A 19,998-nucleotide genomic window follows, 5' to 3' on the forward strand; every position below is an offset into this window, starting at 1 on the left:
CATAATATCGCCAGGAAATATTTGTTCACCAATTGAGCGTGAAGACATGATTATTTCTTAATCTGAACTTGCAGTCCCACGTCTGGCCTCGCAAGTTAGCCCACGTCTTGGCGATTTCCATAGCCACGCCCCTTCTCCAGCCCCGAAGTAGTGAAAGGAGCCCAGGCTGGCCCCGCCCCCGCCGCTGACGCAGACACACGTGACGCGTGCCGGCGCGCGCTGTTTCCGGAAGTCGCCGCCGCGGTCTCCGCCGCTTCTGCCTTCGCTGCTGCTGCGGTCCCAGCGGAACTTTTCGTGTAGGACGGCCGAGGCGGGCCCAGGCGCGGCCGGGGTTCCGGCCACTCTGCAGAATGGAGATAATCAGGAGCAGTGCGTGTCGCGCCGTGCATCACCCCGAGACTCAAGGCCCCCTCACCCGGCCTGCTAGGCCCAGACCAGCGCCGGTGTGCTTGGTGGGGCCTGGGGCTGAAGCATCCCCTCAGGGGTTTGCCTCCCCTGAAGTCTGTGAGCTTTAGGGGGTCTTGTCCCTGCCTTGTCCTGCCCGGGCGTCCCCCAGGGCTGTGTGCCTCTGTGGCCCGTGCACCCTCGGGGCTGGTCTTCCTCCGGCCCACGCACCCACTGGGGACTTGATCCCCTCCCACCATGCACCCCTCGGGGACTTGATACTCTGTCTTGTTTATCCCTCTAGGACTTGTCCTCCTCCCGCCTGAGGCCTCAGGATCTTCCCAGCCCTTCCCTTTCCCATTAGGACCTCTTGGGCAGGAAGCCCGGCCACCGGTTCTGAGCCTCTTCTCGGTTTCTCCGCAGATTTTAAGAGTAATCTTCAAAAAGTGTACCAGGCCATAGAGGAGGCCGACTTCTTCGCCATCGATGGGGAGTTTTCAGGTATCCCTCGCTTGCAAGCTGGGGGCTAGCGATGCATAGCCAAGGCTCCTCGTGACCCTCTGACTCCCCGACCCCCCTCCCCCCCCCCCCCCCCCCCCCCCCACTTCTGCCTGCTGGCCCCTCCTGTTTGTGGCCTTGGGCGTTGGTTAAAGGAGTCTCAACGATTTCTCTTAAGCGTTTCAGAGGCATGGAAGATGTGCCCTGGGTTTGTGAGGGTTACAGATAGAGATTATAGTTTTGGTGCAGCTTAAAACTGACATGCACGTGGTAGGGTAAAGGTCAGGCTTTTTTGTACGTATGATAAAATATACATCACTAAAATTTACTGTTTTATTTTTTCTAAAGATTTTATTATTTTTTAAGTAATCTCTGTACCCAGGGTGAGACTCGAACTTACAACCCCGGAGATAGTCACCTGCTCCACCAAGTGAGCCAGCCAGGTTCCCCTAAAATCTTACTATTTTAACCATCTTTAAGTGGTTTTACAGTTCAGTGGCATTAAGCACATCCACATTGTCTTGCATCCATCTCCAAAACTTTTCCATTTTATCAAACTGGTATTCTACTAATTGGACAGTAACTCCATTTTTCCCTCCCCACTGCCTCTGGCAGCCATTATTTCTGTCTTCTATGAATTTGACTATTCTAGGCACTTCCTGTAGGTGGAATCATCCAATATTTTTCCTTTATGACTGACTTTAGCGTCAGGCTCCTGGAGGTAATGAAGGTTTTTCTTTATGCATTAGTGGAAGTGTTCATTGCCTACCTCTGCATGGGTGTATATGTGTGTGTAATGCTTTACCAACACTTACAGGTGCAAAGTTTTTTTCTCCCCCCTTTGGATGAAAGACTAATTTCTGAGTTTTTGAAGTCAGCGTGAACAATTGCTATAGATAGCCACTTTTGCTAGCAGATTTTATATGTTAAAAACACTTCAGGCCTTTCTAAAGGAAATATGTTCCTTACCTTTAAGCATGAAGTGTTTAGCTGGAGTCAGTTCACTGAGAAGCTGTGTTTTCACCAGAAATAAGTTTTCTCTTTGACCTTCAAAATTCCTTTGTTGTGTATAGATCTTTCTCCAAACTGTTAATCAAGACTTGTACTCTAGCAATAATATACGTCATGATTCCTTGATGTCTGATTATGCATTAATCCTTTTGAAAGCAGAAAACTTAATTAATTATAGAGATTGCTTTCTTAAGTCATTACTGTGTTTTGAAACCTATTTTAGACCCTGGAACTGGGTCTAAATTGAAGCATTTACATCTCTGAGTTCGTTATTACAGAGTTCAGCTTGATGGCCAGTGAAATTAATACTAATTTTGAAAAAGTGAAGTAAGGAGTGCTTTCAAGTAATCTTAATTCATAAGAAAATGAAATTACACAGCCTTTGAATAGTTGACTTTTTTATATTAGTGTTAAAATTTTTTATTTATTAAAATTAGGAATCAGTGATGGACCTTCAGTCACTGCATTAACAAATGGTTTTGACACTCCAGAAGAAAGGTATCAGAAGCTTAAAAAAGTAAGTGAAAATCTTTTTTTCCCCCACGTTGGTCTTCCTTATGTTGAATCGTAAAGAAACATTGTCATAAACTTGCACGTTAACTTCTCTACCCCAGCTGTGAAATGATATTTTAGTGATGTTAAAAAACAACAGCAAAAATAATTGTTTGCTGGAAAACATTTGGGGAAGGTTTACTATTTTCATTGTTAATTTGATTGATAGGAAATATGATGGGGTGATAGTAATCGTTTGGAGATCGGCCTACTGTGATGCTCTGGTTGATGGATAGGTGGTTAATCAGGAAAAATATTAAGAAGCATTTATAAGTTAACGCTTCTGACACAAAAGGTGTAGGCTGTTGTAATTGAAAGTATTCTGCTAAAAGTCCAATTGAGTAGTTAGAAACCCCACCTGACTGAGTGTACTCTTGTCACATTGAATATACAGCACTGATTTGACAGGTGTTTTGTTTCCCTTTTCCAGCATTCCATGGACTTTTTGCTGTTTCAGTTTGGCCTTTGCACTTTTAAGTATGACTACACAGATTCAAAGTAGGTTGTTTTAACAAGCAGTGGATTTCTTTTCTCGTGCTATAATGTAACCCACTAAGTCCCCTTTTATCTTATTTCCCCCAGGTATATAACGAAGTCATTTAACTTCTATGTTTTCCCGAAACCCTTCAATAGATCCTCGCCAGATGTCAAGTTTGTTTGTCAGGTTGGTAGCAGAATTGATTTTCTTCTGTTATGAATTGTTGATGAGGCAGTATGGAAACATGGAATCAGAATTCTTTTTTAAAATTCGGTTCTACTACTACCTTTGGGCTTTCGGCAAGCCCTTCCACCTCTCTGACTTGCAGTTTTAGGGTTGTGAATGAACAACACTGCTGTCTTCTTCTTTGCTTCAGAATCAAGGGATAAGAGCAAGAAACAGGCAGATGGAAACCAGAACACGAGGTGTATTGTGAGCAAAGCTGACTTTGGGAACATGGTTTGTTGGGGACTTTTAACGTCTGGCCCCTGATTTGAACCCATAGATCAGGTCCTTCAGGCTTCTTCCCACCCCTTTATCTTTGTTCCCATCTCTAAGGGTGGAGCTTTATTTTCCAGAGGAATAAGTTTGTGTGTATCTCATTTAAAAAGAGAGAACCCAGTTGGGATGAGCAGTGGGTGTTGTATATAAGCCAGTTTGATAATAAATTGTATTAAAAAAATAATAAATAAAAAGAGAGAACCCAGAAGGGGCTACACTGCATACATATGCTTATTTCTTTTTCCCAAGTTTCCCAGTTAGGAAAAAGAGTCCACAGTTTGCCCCTGAGGAGGAGAGGGCATACTTTCTGAGCCAAGGTAAGGATACAGGGAGGTTCCCCTTTAGAACATCACCTTTAGAATTGGAACCCATCTGTTTGACACTAAATATCAGTTTCCTCTTCCTGTACTCTTAATAATCTGTGATAGTGATAAGGAGGGTGTGAAAAAGCTGTGTAGTATATGGAAATGTGATTAGGGCTGAGGGTCGATCTTGTTTTCCCTTCCAATCTTGTGTCCTCGCGTCTCTCCGGGTGGCATCATTAGTTCATGTGAGTCTTGCCATCCTTCCCTTCTCCTCCACATAAGTAGGAACACAGCTGGGAAAGCCTGGGGGGTAGGCTTCTGAGTGACTGAGCCGTACCAGATTCTTTGTGTAATATGGCAAGAGAGAAACAAGTGAAATAATGAGTTATTCATACGTCTGGGGCTGAAGAGAAAAGGTGAAGGCAGTTTTGGTCTTGTAACCTGGCTTCTCAAGTTACCAAGTAGGCCTTTATTCAGCAATTGGTTGATAACTACTTAACAATTCCCTTAGTAGGGGATACTAATGAGACAGTATTTATAGATTCTAAAGTTTTCCAGCGGTACCAGGAGAAGACAGAAATGTAAGTGGGTTCTATGGCTTTAGCCGGGAGTCAGTCAGGCAAAAGTGGACATTGGTTATGAGACACCTTTGGATGATGCTTTTTCTAAAATGCCACCACAAGTACAGTTATTCTAGGAGATCTAGTAGAAGTGAATCAGAAGAATCTATCTACCTGTTGTACAACGCTGTTCTGTGGCTACACCTGGAATATTTAATGCAATTTAGTTGCTAGCCACTCCCTAAAAAAAATACGATAGATTTGAACAGGCTAGAGACCCCTGTCTAAAATGGACAATGGGATAAGCGTGTTAACAGTGTTTTAGTCTGAAAAAGCAAAGGCAGAGAAAAGATTTACACTCAGTATGAACTTGTGAATTGTTTGGCTGGAGTGAATGATAGTATTTTTGGGGCGTCTGGGTGGCTCAGCCAGTTAAGTGTCCGACTTCGGCTCAAGTCATGATCTCATGGTTCGTGGGTTCGAGCCCTGTGTGGGGCTCTGTGCTCACAGCTCGGAGCCTGGAGCCTGTTTCAGATTCTGTGTCTCCCTCTCTCTGCCCCTCCCCTGCTCATTCTCTCTCTCTCTCTCTCTCTCTCTCTCAAAAATAAACAAACTATAAAAAAATTTTTAAGTGAACAATAATATTTTTGAATTTTCTTTTTTTTGGTTCTCAATCTAGGGTGGTTTCTGTTTTGTTTAAAATTCTTTAAAAGAATTTTTTTTTTAATGTTTATTTTTGAGAGAGAGAGAGATTGAGCAGGGGAGGGGCAGAGAGAGAGACACACACACACAGAATGGGAAGCAGGCTCCAGGCTCTGAGCTGTGAGCACAGAGCCCGACACAGGACTTGAACTCACGAACTGCAAGATCATGACCTGAGCTAAAGTTGGATGCTTAACTGACCGAGCCACACAGGAGCCCCTGTTTTGTTTAAAATTCTAAGACTGCAGCACTTGCATCTTACAAGGAAGTTAGCTTCTTGACTCACAGAGCAGGGTGAAAATTGTGTCTGGTCAAAAACCACTCTTGGAGGGCAGCTGGGTTCACGAGTTCGAGCCCAGTGTCAGGCTCTGCATTGACAGCTCAGAGCCTGGAGCCTGCTTTGGATTCTGGGTCTCCCTCTCTCTCTGCCCCTTCCCTGCTCGCTCTCTCTCTCTCTCTCTCTCTCTCTCTCTCAAAAATAAATAAAACACTAAAAAAATTTAAAAATTAAAAACAAAACAAAATATGAGATCATGACCTGAGAGCCAAAATCAAGAGTTAGACGTTCGATCCACTGAGACACCCAGGCGCCCCCATGTTTCGCTTTCAATATGGTATTCAATAAATTACATGACATACTTAATGCCATATTATAAAATGCTTTGTGTTAGATGATTTTGCCCAATAGCAAGCTAATGTAAGTGTTCTGAGCACGCGTAAGATAGGCTAGGCTAAGCTGCGATGTTCAGTGGGTCAGGTATACTAAAAGCAGTTTCAACTTAACACTATTTTCGACTTAGAGTGGGTTTATTGGGGCATGCACCATCGTAAGTGGAAGAAGTTCTGTGTATGTATACATGTATGTAAAAGCTAGAAAAGAGTGAGATGGGGAAGGAGGTGGCACGTGGAAGAGGCTATTAAAAAAGGAAACTCGTTTCTTACTCTAGAGTCAGGAGGAGTGTTTTCATATGTCACAGTCGTTTACGTATTATTGTCAGTGAATTCAACATTTGATGTTCAGCTAGAAAAATGGAGAGAAAGAGATGAAAACAATGTGAATGCCTAAATATAGATGGTTGCCAGAGGGGAAGGAGGCAGGTGGATGGGCAAAGTGGGTGAAGGGGAGTGGAAGGTACAGGCTTCTGGTCATGGAATGAGCAAGTCATGGCAACAAAAGGTACAGCATAGGGAACACAGTCAGTGATGTTGTAATACTTTTGGAGGGTGACACGTGGTAGCTACCCTTGTGAGCACAGCATGACATACATACAGAGATAGTGAATCACTATGTTGTACACCTGAAACTAGCGTGATATTATATCTCAGGTGTACTCAAAAAATTTTTGAAATAACGTAAATACCTGCCATCCCACAGGAGGGGTACCTTCCCTGGGAGTGTGTGTGGTTCTCAGTCTGCCCGTTCTTCCATATCCTGCCCAGTGTGTGAGCATCTCATTGTGTGTGCAGACGCTTATTTTGCAAGAAGCACCTTCAGTTGCTTTGTTTCCAAACTCTATCTGCTTTAACAGTGATAAGAGCTTTCCAAGAGTGATTTTTTTAAAAAAAAATTTTTATATTTATTTATTTTTGAGAGAGAAAGAGAGAGACAGAGAGCAAGCAGGGGAGGGGCAGAGAGAGAGGGAGACACAGAATCCGAAGCAGGCTCCAGGCTCCGAGCTGTCTGCACAGAGCCCGACGCAGGGCTCGAACCCACAAACTGCGAGATCATGACCTGAGCCGACGTCAGACGCTTTACCGACCCCCGTGATCTCATGGTTTTGTGAGATTGAGCCCCGTATTGGGTTCTGCACTAACAGTGCAGATTCTCTCTCCCTCTCCCACTGCCCCTTCCCTGCTTGTACTCTGTCTCTTCTCTCAAAATAAAAATGAATAAACATTAAAAAAAGAAAGTGAAACACAGAATGGTTGTAAGTGCTGGTGTTTGCATGGCTGACCGAGAGCTGTGGCTGGTGCCACTGTCCAGCATCGTGAGAGAGTCCTGTACTGTGTGTCACTAGTCTGGAAAAGGTCCAAATTCAAAACTCGAAGTATAGTTTCTACTGAATGCACCACCATGAGGTGGAAAAATCCTGAGTTGAACCATTGTTAAGTCAGGGACCATCTGTATGTGTGTCTACACACATGTATGTAACTTTAGTTCTTTTCTTCAATATACACAGAATTCTGATACTCATACTTTAAATAACTTGCATTTTCCACTGAACACAGTTTGTACATATTTCACAGCGTGGATGTGGGTAATTTATTTAATTTGAATTGAAAAGTTTCCAAAGGTTCTCTATTTTAAATAATGTTAGAGTCAACATTCATGTGCAGTGTATCTTTGTGTATATGTAGGAATTAAAAAAAAATTTTTTTTAATGTTTATTTATTTTTGAAACAGAGAGCACGAGCAGGGGAGAGGCAGAGAGAGAGGGAGACACAGAATCTGAAAGAGGCTCCAGGCTCTGAGCTGTCAGCACAGAGCCAGACGTGGGGCTCGAACCCACGAACTGCAAGATCATGACCTTAGCCGAAGTCGGACGCTTAACAGACTGAGCCACTCAGGTCCGCCCCCCCCCCCTTTTTTAAGTAAGCTCTACATCTAATGAGGGGCTCAAACTCATGACCCTGAGATCAGGAGTTGCACGCGTGCTCCACTGACTGAGCCAGCCAGGTGCCTCCTGTATGTAGGAATATTTTTATAGGATAGATTTCTTAGAAGGGAAATTGCTGAATCATAAGGCATATGCATTGAAAATTTTGATAGAGGCTTGAGATTGTCATCCCAAATAACTGTGCTTATTTTTTGAATCCTGAAAATGATAACATTTACGACAAATCAAAGTTAGTGGATACTAAGCACAAATATATTGTGTAGGTTCAATGGATTTTTTTTTTTAATTATGATAAGAAATACGTAACATAAAATTCACCATTTTATTAAAATTTTTTTTTTTCAACGTTTTTTATTTATTTTTGGGACAGAGAGAGACAGAGCATGAACGGGGGAGGGGCAGAGAGAGAGGGAGACACAGAATCGGAAACAGGCTCCAGGCTCTGAGCCATCAGCCCAGAGCCTGATGCGGGGCTCGAACTCACGGACCGCGAGATCGTGACCTGGCTGAAGTCGGACGCTTAACCGACTGCGCCACCCAGGCGCCCCTAAAATTCACCATTTTAAGTAATTCTAAGTTCAATGGCATTAAGTACATTTCTCTTGTGTAACCTGAAAGGTGGTATTTGAGAGGAAAATACAGAGCTTCAAAAAGGGATAGATGAATTTTTTTGTTTTACATTTATTTATTTTTGAGAGACAGAGACAGAGCACAAGTAGGGGAGGGGCAGAGAGAGAGGGAGACACAGAATCTGAAGCAGGCTCCAGACTCCAAGCTGTCAGCACAGAGCCCAACGCAGGGCTCGAACTCATAAACTGTGAGATCATGACCGAGCAGAAGTTGGGTGCTTAACCAACTGAGCCACCCAGGTGCCCCAGAAAAGAGATGCAGTTTTAACTGGATATTTATTTTATTTATTTAGTTTTTTTTTTTTTTTAATTTTTTTTTTTTTTAAACGTTTTTTATTTATTTTTGGGACAGAGAGACAGAGCATGAACGGGGGAGGGGCAGAGAGAGAGGGAGACACAGAATCGGAAACAGGCTCCAGGCTCCGAGCCATCAGCCCAGAGCCTGACGCGGGGCTCGAACTCACGGACCGCGAGATTGTGACCTGGCTGAAGTCGGACGCTTAACCGACTGCGCCACCCAGGTGCCCCTTTTTTTTTAAATTTTTTTTTTTTAAACGTTTTTTATTTATTTTTGGGACAGAGAGAGACAGAGCATGAACGGGGGAGGGGCAGAGAGAGAGGGAGACACAGAATCGGAAACAATTATTTATTTAGTTTTTAAAGTTTACTTACTTATTGTGAGAGAGGGAGTGAGCATTCGTACCATGTGGGAACGGGGGAGGGGCACAGAGAGAGAGGGAGAGAGAAAGAATCAAGTACGCTGTGCTCACATCACGGAGCCCCATGTAGGAGAGATCCCAACAACAAGGGGATCGTGACCTGAGATCAAGAGTCGGATGTTCAATGACTGAGCCACCCAGGCGCCCCTGACTGGATATTTAAAGGAAAGGAGGTTAGGGTGTTTTGGAGTCTAGTGAAAGGAGGACAGAAATGCCTTTCCGTAATCCATCTTTCAGCGCCTCTGTCAGTGGGGGAATGTTTTGTGGGCAGAACTGCAAATATTGAGGCATGGTAGACAGAAAGGAGGCTTGTGGCCCAAGCCAGAAGACATTGGATCTTGGTTCAGAACAAGATAAAAAGGGAAGTTGTGGAGGGAAAAGTTGCTTGTTCTAAACCACAGAGAACCTGGAGATGGTGAAAATAACGTACATGTACCCAAGTGTGTGTGCGTGTGTGTGTGTGTGTGTGTGTGTGTGTGTGTGTTTGCTTGCGTATGTTTGTGTGTGTGTATGGTGGGGGGTTAAGACTGCCATTTACATCTCATCACTTTTTAAGAAGAATCTGTTGTTGATAAAGATGAATATAGTGTTTACTTCTTAGCATAAGCCTTACAAAATTAGTCAAGGAAAAATTGGAAGAAATAAAAAATGAAGACAGGATTCCTACAATATGAATAGAACACAGAAATTTGTGCTAAAGAAAGTCTCTGCGTTTCCTAGCAGCTAAGATAGGGGAAACACACAGTCGCTTCTGTGGTCCACAGGATCAGCACAAACCAGGGCTCGGAAGTAGAGCTTTGCTCAGGCTAGAGACCTCAGGACGTGCACCTTTCATTATCATATGGAAGTCACGCATGTAGAAACCCTTGTCTTCAGCTGTAGCTTAGCGTGAACACCGTCACGAGTGTAATGGGGCGGACACAGCGTCCCTCATCTGGGCTGATGGTGTCCTGTCACAGTACAGGTCAGGAAAGGTAGTTCCGTGAGGAACCAGATTAAAATGGCCCAGGCGTGTCGCCCTCTCATGTTCTGATGAGATACTCGAGTAGCTGCAGTCCTTTCTGTGGCTCTTACGTTAGATCGAGTCCAGAGCTTTGTGGTGTTTGCCATTCTTGTGTACCATGTGTGGTAGTATCTATTTAATATTCTCACTGAAATTTACTTCTGTATTGTTGCTCACTGCATATTTGAGATGTGTTGGTTTAATAAGTCTTGTTACCAAGAACTTTTCTCTATTTTTTTTTTTTTTAACGTTTATTTATTTTTGGGACAGAGAGAGACAGAGCATGAATGGGGGAGGGGCAGAGAGAGGGGGAGACACAGAATCGGAAGCAGGCTCCAGGCTCCGAGCCATCAGCCCAGAGCCTGACGTGGGGCTCGAACACACGGACCGTGAGATCGTGACCTGAGCCGAAGTCGGACGCTCAACCGACTGAGCCACCCAGGCGCCCCTAACTTTTCTCTATTTTAATCTCAAGTGTGAAGAATAAGTTATTAGAATCTACCTTGAGGTGGATATTGATGTGTTAGGATTTCTACATGTGAGCTACTTTAAACTTGAACTGAGGGGGGGGGGGTGGGTCAGATAATATAAATACATTTTTTTTCTTTTTATAGTTTCCTACTCAGTACAGTGATCAGGAGTTTCCCGCTTCTTGGAAGGCTGTGATGTTTACCCAGTATATTTTTCTTAAATATTGTGAAACAAAGGATATTGTTTGTAAGCCATAAAGGAGAACCGCCCACCTAGTTTAAGTGAATGGATTATATGGCAGCCTTGGAGTAGAAATCTTAATTTTCTGACCTTTGACCTGCTTCTTCATTGCCTGGCTGCCTTTGTTTACTTGTCTGAGTTATCTCTGTGTCTGTTCACGTATCTGCCACCAACATCACCAAAATGTATGTTCTGTTCACTCTTGTTTCAGAGCTCAAGCATTGACTTTCTAGCAAGCCAAGGATTTGATTTTAATAAAGTTTTTCGCAATGGTAAGATTACATCTGACCTCTCCTTAGCGCTTGTAAATTTGGGTTTGATTGAGAATGATCTTTCTCTGCCCGCTGTCTGAGACAGAATCTCAGGGTCCTGCCACACCATGTGCAGCCTTAGAGTTGTAGACAACTCTTTTATCATGCCTTTGAAAACCTTTAGCCTCGTCAGCCACGAACGGGGAGAGTAGACAGTACTTCATTTTGCTCTAACGAGGCCATGCCAACTCCTCATTTTATTTTATTTAAAAAAAATTTTTTTTTAGTTTACTTTTTTATTTTTAAAGTTTATTTTTGAGAGAGAGAGAGAGAGAGAGAGAGAGAGAGAGAGAGAGACTGAGTGCAAGTGTGGGGCGGAGGCAGAGGCAGAGACAGAGGGAAGCACAGAATCGGAAGCAGGCTCCAGGCTCAGAACTGTCAGCACAGAGCCCGACGCGGGGCTCCAACTCACGAACCGTGAGATCATGACCTGAGCCAAAGTCAGATTCTTAAGTGACTGAGCCATCCAGGCGCCCCTGTTTATTTAAAAAAAAATTTTTTTTTTTTAATGTTTATTTATTTTTGAGACAGGGAGAGACAGAGCATGAACGGGGGAGGGGCAGAGAGAGAGGGAGACACAGAATCGGAAACAGGCTCCAGGCTCTGAGCTGTCATCACAGAGCCCGACGCGGGGCTCGAACTCACGGACCGCAAGATCATGACCTGAGCTGAAGTCGGATGCTTAACCGACTGAGCCACCCAGGCGCCCCATCCCCTGTTTATTTTTTTGAGAGACAGAGAGAGTGAGCAGGGGAGAGACAGACAGGGAGAGAATCCCAAGCAGGCTCTGCCCTGGCAGCCTGGAGCCTGATGCAGGGCTTGAACCCATGAACCACGAGATCATTACCTGAGCCCAAGTCAGACGCCCAAGCAACCGAGACACCCCAGCGCCCGATTCCCGATTTGATTGAGTGGAATTTATTTTCCTGCTGGTGTTGTGACTCAAGTGGCCTAACAGACCCGCTGTGGAGAGAACATTTTCTTCCAGTGAAACAGGTGTTAGAGGACTTAAGAAAGGACCTGCATTCTAGTAAATGCTGTAATGAAAAACTCACTGTTCCAAGTGATGCTTGTTTATTATTCGGAGAGAGTTGCTTAGTTCCTCACACACGGCACAGTCATGACAGCTCACCGGGTCGTGTGACAGATGGGCGAACGTGCTTAGGAAAGGGACTGCGTCTTATACATTTCATGTCCCCAGGGCATAGCCCAAGTCGTCTTCTGTGTCAGGGAGGTGACCCTAATATTCGATGAGCGAATATTGGCCGTGAAAGTCCCTACTGGAGTTTTTCCCTTCCTTTTGTTCCTGAAAAGTGTTTAGGAAAGCCTCTGGTTTTCCCAGCAGTTTTCAGCACCTGCTGCTGTAAGGTCAGTAACTACTTTTACCTAATCTCATAAATTGTATTTTTTTTCCATAGTGAACGCCCAATTATTGAGTGAGTTGAGGGAGATTTTTTGTAATACAAGTGTTGGAACACATATTCAAAAAATTATCTTCCCCTCACCAGGATCTCCTTGTGAGCCCTTCAGAACCCACACCATAGTGCTTTTTAGTTGACTCAGTGGTGCTGCACCTTCACTTTTTTTGTTTTGTTTTGTTTAATTTTGAGACAGAGAGAGAGCATGAGCGGGGGAGGAGCAGAAAGAGAGGGAGACACATACTTGAAGCAGGCTTCAGGCTCTGACTTGTCAGCACAGAGCCCAACTTGGGGCTCGAACTCATAAACCAGGAGATCATGACCTGAGCCAATGTTGGATGCTTAACTGACTGAACCACCCAGACACCCCAATGTTTTTGACTTTTTGAAAAAAAAAAAAATAAAAAGATTTTGGAGCTCAAAACGCTTAATGCAGTGAGTGAACCAGCTGGGCAGCACAGTTTGGGTATTCTAAAAATTTTTTTCCCTTTGGCTCAAACTTGACTCTGAAAGCTGTTATCAAATACAAGTTCCAAATGTAGTTAGAGCGCTCTATTGGAATAAGTGCAAAAATCTGTTGAAGGAACTGCTTTAACCAGTCTCCTGTGGATGTATAATTTCCAGCCTGATGGTTTTATTTTCATAAAAGGAGAGAAACAGCCAAGTTGGAGTGTGTGCCTCATTCTCCTTGTTTTATAGTCAGACCTCGGAGTATTTTCGTCACAACTGAATCGGGACTCCCAGGACATCTGTCATTGCCAGACTCTTAGCCCCACACTGTGGCTGATACTCTCAATCTGTTCTCGACCGTCCCTTCTCTTCCTTACCAATTTTTTGCACTCGGGCTCTGCAAATCCAGACCCTTTTCTTCTGGCCGTCTTCTCAGAAGTGCCTTTGACTTCCTTGTGTGAAAGGGAATCAGGTGACTCTTGCTTCACTTCTCCTGCACCCTCTGGAGCATAGGTGGTTTTACCTTTCTCTCTCTCTCTCTCTCTCTCTCTCTCTCTCTCTCTCTCCAGGCAGGCATCGGTGGGTGTCCTTGTTCTACCATGCCATGTGACAGCTACGTGGATTCCCTCTTCCCAGGAGCCACGGGATATGTCATGGGCTCTACGGCCCCTCCTTTTGCTGATTTCATGGGTGTGGCATTCACGACAGCTTTGGCTTCGGCTTTCTGTCTTCTCTCCACTCCTAACTCTCTCCTCATTATGGGTGACATCACCACCCACAGGGATGACCAGCAAATGCCCTGTCCTGTCTGTTTCTCGACCAGTTGCTCAGCGGTCTTTGCTTCCAGCTCCCCTTAGCCATCTCTGCCCTTGGGAGCACCGTGGGTCTCATCACCAGTAACTGAACGCACCTCCAGCCTTTCTTTCTGTGACAGCACTACCTCTTGTCCTTCTCAAGTACTCAGTCTCAGCACTGGTGGTGTTACCTTCTTTTTTTTTTAATTGTGGAAAAATGCGCATAAGATTTACCATCTTAACCATTTTTAAGTATTCAGTTCAGTGCTAGTAAGTACGTTAACGTCGTGCAACTGATGGTGTTATTAATGTTGATCGCCTTTTCTGCCAATTAGTTGTAGCATTCACCGATGATTCTTGCATGGAATGATTAGTATTACTGATAAACGGTGATTTTTCTAATTCTATCATCAAAAAAGTTCATTACTGTCCCGTGGCTTTTAATGCCACCCGTATTCTGATGATACCTAAATTTATTATTTTTTTTTTAAATTTTTTTTTTTCAACGTTTTTTATTTATTTTTGGGACAGAGAGAGACAGAGCATGAATGGGGGAGGGGCAGAGAGAGAGGGAGACACAGAATCGGAAACAGGCTCCAGGCTCCGAGCCATCAGCCCAGAGCCTGACGCGGGGCTCGAACTCACAGACCGCGAGATCGTGACCTGACTGAAGTCGGATGCTTAACCGACTGCGCCACCCAGGCGCCCCATGATGATACCTAAATTTATATCTCATTACCTTTTTCCTGAGCATTAGGCTTATATCCACAGTCCTTAATTCATATATACCCTTAGCTGATTTATGTATTTAGGTGGTAGGTTTTGATTTTCATGTCTTGGGCCCCAAAGCTATTCTTTGCCCAGGGTTCCCTACCTCTGTAAGTACACCTGCCGTCTTCCCAGCTGCTTACACCTAACACCTAGGTAGCGTTTTCGATTCTCCTCTTCCCTTTATCCCTCCCTTCCAGTATATCAGCAGGTTATATCTCTCCTATCTCTGTATTCATCTTCTCTGTCTCTAGTCTAAGCTGGGTCACAAACCAAGACCCACAGCCCCTTTTGCAAATAAAGTCCTATTGTAAATAAAGCCATGCCCGTTCATTTACCCGTCATGTGTGGCCATTTTCATGTTACAAGAGCAGAGTTGATTGGTTCCAACAGAGATTCCCCATGTGGCCCACAAGCCTAAAACATATACTGTATGCTTTAAGGGAAAGGTTACTGACCTCTGATGTAAGCAGTTATCTCTTGCCTGGATAATTGCTTTTAACTGGCTTCCCTACTTCAATCTTCATGGGAGTCGAAATGATCTCTTTTAAAAACAAACAGATAATGTAATTGTCTTGCTTAAAGCCTTCTAATGGCATTCTGTTGCTCTTCGAATAAAACAGGTTCTTTTTTTTCAATTAAAAAAAATTAAAAAAAAATTTTTTTTTTTATCATTTTAATTTACTTTTTTTATTTTATTTTATTTTATTTAAAAAAAATTTTTTTTTCAACGTTTTTTATTTATTTTTGGGACAGAGAGAGACAGAGCATGAACGGGGGAGGGGCAGAGAGGGAGGGAGACACAGAATCAGAAACAGGCTCCAGGCTCCGAGCCATCAGCCCAGAGCCTGACGCGGGGCTCGAACTCACAGACCGCGAGATCATGACCTGGCTGAAGTCGGACGCTTAACCGACTGCACCACCCAGGCGCCCCTCATTTTAATTTACTTTTGAGAGACAGAGAGAGACTGAGCGTGAGCGGGAGAGGGGCAGAGAGAGAGAGAGGGAGACACAGAATCCAGAGCAGGCTCCAGGTTCTGAGCTGATAGCACAGAGCCTGATGCGGGGCTCAGACTCACCAACCGTGAGGTCACGACTCGAGCCGAAGTCAGACGCTCAACAGACTGAGCCACCCAGGCGCCCCTTTAATTTTTTTTAATGTTTATTTATTTTTGAGAGAGAAAGAGAGTGAACAGGGGAGGAGATAGAGAGACTGAGACAGAGTCCAAAGCAGGCTCCAGGCTCTGAGCTGTCAGCACAGAGCCCTGTGCGGGGCTCGAATTCACAAAACCGTGAGATCATAACCTGAGCCAAAGTCCGACGCTTAACTGACTGAGCCACCCAGGCGCTCCCAGTGCCCCTGAATAAAACAAATTCATATCACGACCTGTAAAGGCCTGCGCAGTCTCACACCACCGTCTCCATGCTGACATTGTGCCATTCTGCTGTTCCCTGTGTTCCGGTCACGCCAGCTTCCTTGCTGTTTCTGGAGCTGTCCACACCATTCCATCCTTTGGGCGTTGATCGTTTTTCCCCAGCCTGAAATACTCTTCTTCTGGCTCCTTGCTGGCCTGACTCCTTCTCACCCTTTCGGTCTTTGCTCTCAGTGGCCTTCTCTGATCTTCCTGTCGAAAGTCCTTCCCTTCACTATGGAGCAGAAGGTGTCTGCTTTGTTCCCTGTTAGATCCCTTGGGCCCACTGCAGTACCTGGCCCGGTGTAAGTGCCAAAGAAACATTTGTTGAAAGAAGAATGCATGGTGCAGAAGCAAAGACCAGTGTATTTCAAAATCATTTGTCTTTTCTGTTGATTTTTTTGGGATATAGTTAAATATGGTAAGTCTTGCCTGAGCATTTTAGATTCACTGGTTTGCTAAAAAAAAACCCAACTTTTTATGTTGAAATTTTTATGTTTAGTTACCTCTGCTAATGCATTCTTTTTCAAATTACACTTAGGAATTCCCTATTTAAATCAGGAAGAAGAAAGACAGTTAAGGGAGCAGTATGATGAAAAACGCCTACAGTCCAATGGTGCAGGAACTCTGTCTTACGTATCTCCCAACGTGTCAAAATGTCCTGTGACGATTCCTGAGGATCAGAAGAAGTTTATTGACCAAGTGGTGTAAGTTCCAGGACTAGAAGAACGCGTCGCGCAGATATGTTGGGGCAGGACTGACATCTGTATCTCAGGCTTGTGCTGCACGAACACTGCACACACGGGTGTGATATCATGAATGGCAGGATTCCACTGGGTCATATCTGAATTTGTGCAATCACAGCACATTGTAAAATAGAATTCTGTGTGCTGTACTTAGACTTGTAGCGTGTCACCCGGCAAGAGACTATCTCAGTAAGTGGGTAGACCTCCCAGTTGGATCGAGTAGGCATGGATCAAGGGCCTGGTAGGCACTGTCCAGTTTCCCTGAAGGCAGAGGAATGAAACAGGCCTATCCAGATAATTTACAACATATCCACATTTTTTAAAATTAAAAAGTGAGTTTATTTATTTATTTTGAGACTGAGAACCTGGTTAGGGAAGGGGCAGAGAGAGAGGGAGAAAGAATCCCAGACAGCCTGTGGGCCAATAGCAAACCGTGAGATCGTGACCTGAGCCAAAATCAAGAGTCGGATCCTTAACTGACTGAGCCATCCAGAGCCCCTTGTTTTGTTTCTTTGAATGAGGTTTCTGACAAGTACGCGTGCCATTGGAGGAGTGTCTGGTTTCACTGGGTTTTCAGTATAACTGCCTTACGAGGAAAGTAAAAATTAATCACTTGATTTTATTGGAGTATTGTTGACATGTTGTTACATTAGTTTCAGGTGTACAAGGTAGTGATTTGACGGGTTTATATATTATGCTGTGTTCGCCCCGAGTGTAGCTACCATCTGTCCCATTACATCACTGTTATACCATCATTGATGGTATTCTTTTTGTTCTCTTTTTATTGCTGCGACTTACTCATTCCATAAGTGGAGGTCTGTATCTCCCTCTCCCCTTGACCCGATTTGCTCAACCCTCCACCCTCCTCCCCTAGAAAAGTAAAAATTTAAGTTCCTTGTATCAATGAATCCTTGAGAAGTTGTCACTAACTCATGAATAACGACAACGAAAAGAATACGTCCAGATAAAGTATTTTTCTTTAAGGGTAACCAGGTATAACTCTAAGTATAACTTACAACTTGTAACCTGATTGGGTAGAGTTACATTGTCCTGGGTTCTGATATTTAAATTGCTTCGGAGTATGATTAATCTGTTGGTTGGTCGCTTTATTCCTGAAAGGTACTGATGGCGATGTTTTCATTTTAACTCTTCAGAGAGAAAATTGAAGATTTATTACAAAGTGAAGAAAACAAGAACTTGGATTTAGAGCCATGTACTGGGTAAGTTGCCCTAAATATTTTCACATGTTCTTTTTTTGGAGAGTGGATGATTTCTGGCATGTGCTCTATTTTGGGTTTTTAAACCCACATTCATAAACGGTCTTTTTATTATAGGTATGTTCCCAAGATGTAAGCCCTAACTTTAGCATTAACACATTGGGGACACTGGTATATTGCGACACTGAGTGAACAGTTTGTCCTGTCCTGGAGGGGAGAAACCCCTTGTTGCATCTTTGACTTTACGTTATGCTCCAGCTATGCTCTAGCGTGGCGTAGCTACTTGAGCCTTGAGGGATGCTTAATACATAAAGGCTTCAAAGAAAAGAATTCGCCGTCGGGCTACGTCTGTCCTTTTAATTTCTCTCTGCAGTAGAAAACATCAGTGTTTCAAAGAGTCAGTGGCTCAGATAATTTGTGCCTAGCTTCACAAAAGTGTTTCAGTGTGTGTGTCTACTTTAAACTCCTCGTACAGCCGCAGGCAGTGACACTGGGGTTGGAGAAGAACTTCTCCCTCTTCGACCCATGCGATACAATAATATTAAAGAACATTCTGATGAGGACAGATGGTAGGAGATCCTGCCACTCAAACATCCTGCCGGGTTTTGTTTGTGTGAGACCTGTCACTTCTCGTGGAGTCGCTTTGAAAAATTAAATGTCTTTCCTAACCAGTGCTTGATCAGTTAGGATTTTCTTTTAATGAGCCCCAATCAGTACCTTCTCTTTTGTTTTTATAGGTTCCAAAGAAAACTAATTTATCAGACTTTGAGCTGGAAGTAAGTGTTTATATTCTATGTGAGAGCTCTGTGAGGGACCCAGGATTGACAACTAAATATTATGTCTTAGCTCTCCTTTCACTTCTGAGATTCTTGGTGATCTGACCATACCATGTTCTTGGGCAGTGCTGTATTGAACTTCCCCTTACTTCTTAAGTTCCTTGAATACCCACTGATTTTCTTTGTTGTTATTTCGTAGCGGATGCTTTTAAACCTTTTAAATTTCCTTTCAGTTGTCACTTTGGCGATAGGTTCATTAAGTTCCGGATGTATAGTGTTTTGTTCTTTGAAGGTTAAATGATAAAGATTGGGTTTTAAGATCTAGGAAATAACTCAGATGAATGCTCTTTCTCAGGCAGGGGTTAGACCATGGGTACGTTTTAGGCGGTCTGTGAACCCCCTGAAATAATATCCAAAATTGTGTGCCTGTATTTCTCCGGCGCTGTATCCGTTTGTTTCACTGTATTTTCGAGCAGACCTCTAACCCTAAATTGAATATCGTTGTCGAGCAGGGGGAAGTTTGCATTCGACTTTATTTGGGCCTCTTGTTCTTCCATTAGAATCTACCAGTGATGTATGTACCTGGAGTTTACTTTGAACAAAACTGGAGAAGGGCCACTGTCCTCTGACTAGGCTCCTGGCCTGTCATCTTGTCCTTTCAGTGGACTCCATGGGGGTTCCAGATCCCTCTCCTTGGCTAATGCACACGCTGGTGCCAGACTATAGTAGAGTTACTCTTCTCAAACCTCCTCTGTGTATGCCCCATACCATTTAAAACAACCTTCACAATTTCACTTAGGAAGTAAACGTTATTGCATTTGGGAGCAAGATGCCTGTGTCCTAAAACGTTGATTTGAAATCAGATACACTCTGCATTTTTTTTTTTTTTTTTTTTTTTTTTTTTTAGTTTTTATTTTTTTTAATGTTTATTTTTGAGAGAGAAAGAAAGAGCACGAGTGGGGAAGGGACAGAGAGAGAGGGAGACAGAGGATCCAAAGCAGGCTCTGTGCTGACAGCAGAGAGCCTGACGCGGGTCTTGAACTCACGTCAACCATGAGATGATGATCTGCATCAAAATCAAGTTGGACACCCAACTGGCTGAGCCACCCAGGCGCCCCTACACTCCTGGATTCTTAAAGCAGACATAGGGAAACATTCAGTAGCTGAAATATTATGGAATAGGTTTACTATAAAGTCTTTGTTGTAGTGGTATTTATTTTATATTTAATAAAACTTCTTAACATAGCAGTCAAGTTGCTTTTTAAAACACCTAGGGTTTTAGCTGTCATTGGCTCATCTAGTGATGTCCTCTTGTCTCTCTCTTCTTTAGGTATCCCAAAGGCATTCACGTTGAGACTTTAGAAACTGAAAAGGTAACCCCAAGAACTGTCCAGGGCCAAACACATACAATGATACAATGACGTGCTGAGAGTCA

At 43.7% G+C, this 19,998-nt stretch overlaps 1 protein-coding gene across 4 annotated transcripts in view; it reads left to right on the top strand.

Annotated features, from left to right (window-relative positions):
• Positions 1-210: 210 nt before the first annotated feature.
• The window catches only part of PARN (poly(A)-specific ribonuclease), a 166,839-nt gene continuing 147,051 nt past the window's right edge, over positions 211-19,998 (top strand). For all 4 annotated transcript variants that reach the window (XM_058711541.1, XM_058711544.1, XM_058711542.1 and 1 more), the window contains exons 1-10: positions 211-369; positions 808-885; positions 2,331-2,410; positions 2,876-2,943; positions 3,028-3,109; positions 10,883-10,943; positions 16,366-16,531; positions 17,725-17,790; positions 18,525-18,563; positions 19,894-19,936. In XM_058711541.1, coding sequence (XP_058567524.1) covers positions 351-369; positions 808-885; positions 2,331-2,410; positions 2,876-2,943; positions 3,028-3,109; positions 10,883-10,943; positions 16,366-16,531; positions 17,725-17,790; positions 18,525-18,563; positions 19,894-19,936 — 702 coding nt within the window. In that variant the 5' untranslated portion in view covers positions 211-350. The remainder of the gene's footprint in view (positions 370-807; positions 886-2,330; positions 2,411-2,875; positions 2,944-3,027; positions 3,110-10,882; positions 10,944-16,365; positions 16,532-17,724; positions 17,791-18,524; positions 18,564-19,893; positions 19,937-19,998) is intronic.

The sequence above is a fragment of the Neofelis nebulosa genome, chromosome 18 (genome assembly GCF_028018385.1).
Source record: "Neofelis nebulosa isolate mNeoNeb1 chromosome 18, mNeoNeb1.pri, whole genome shotgun sequence".
Taxonomy (NCBI): domain Eukaryota; kingdom Metazoa; phylum Chordata; class Mammalia; order Carnivora; family Felidae; genus Neofelis; species Neofelis nebulosa.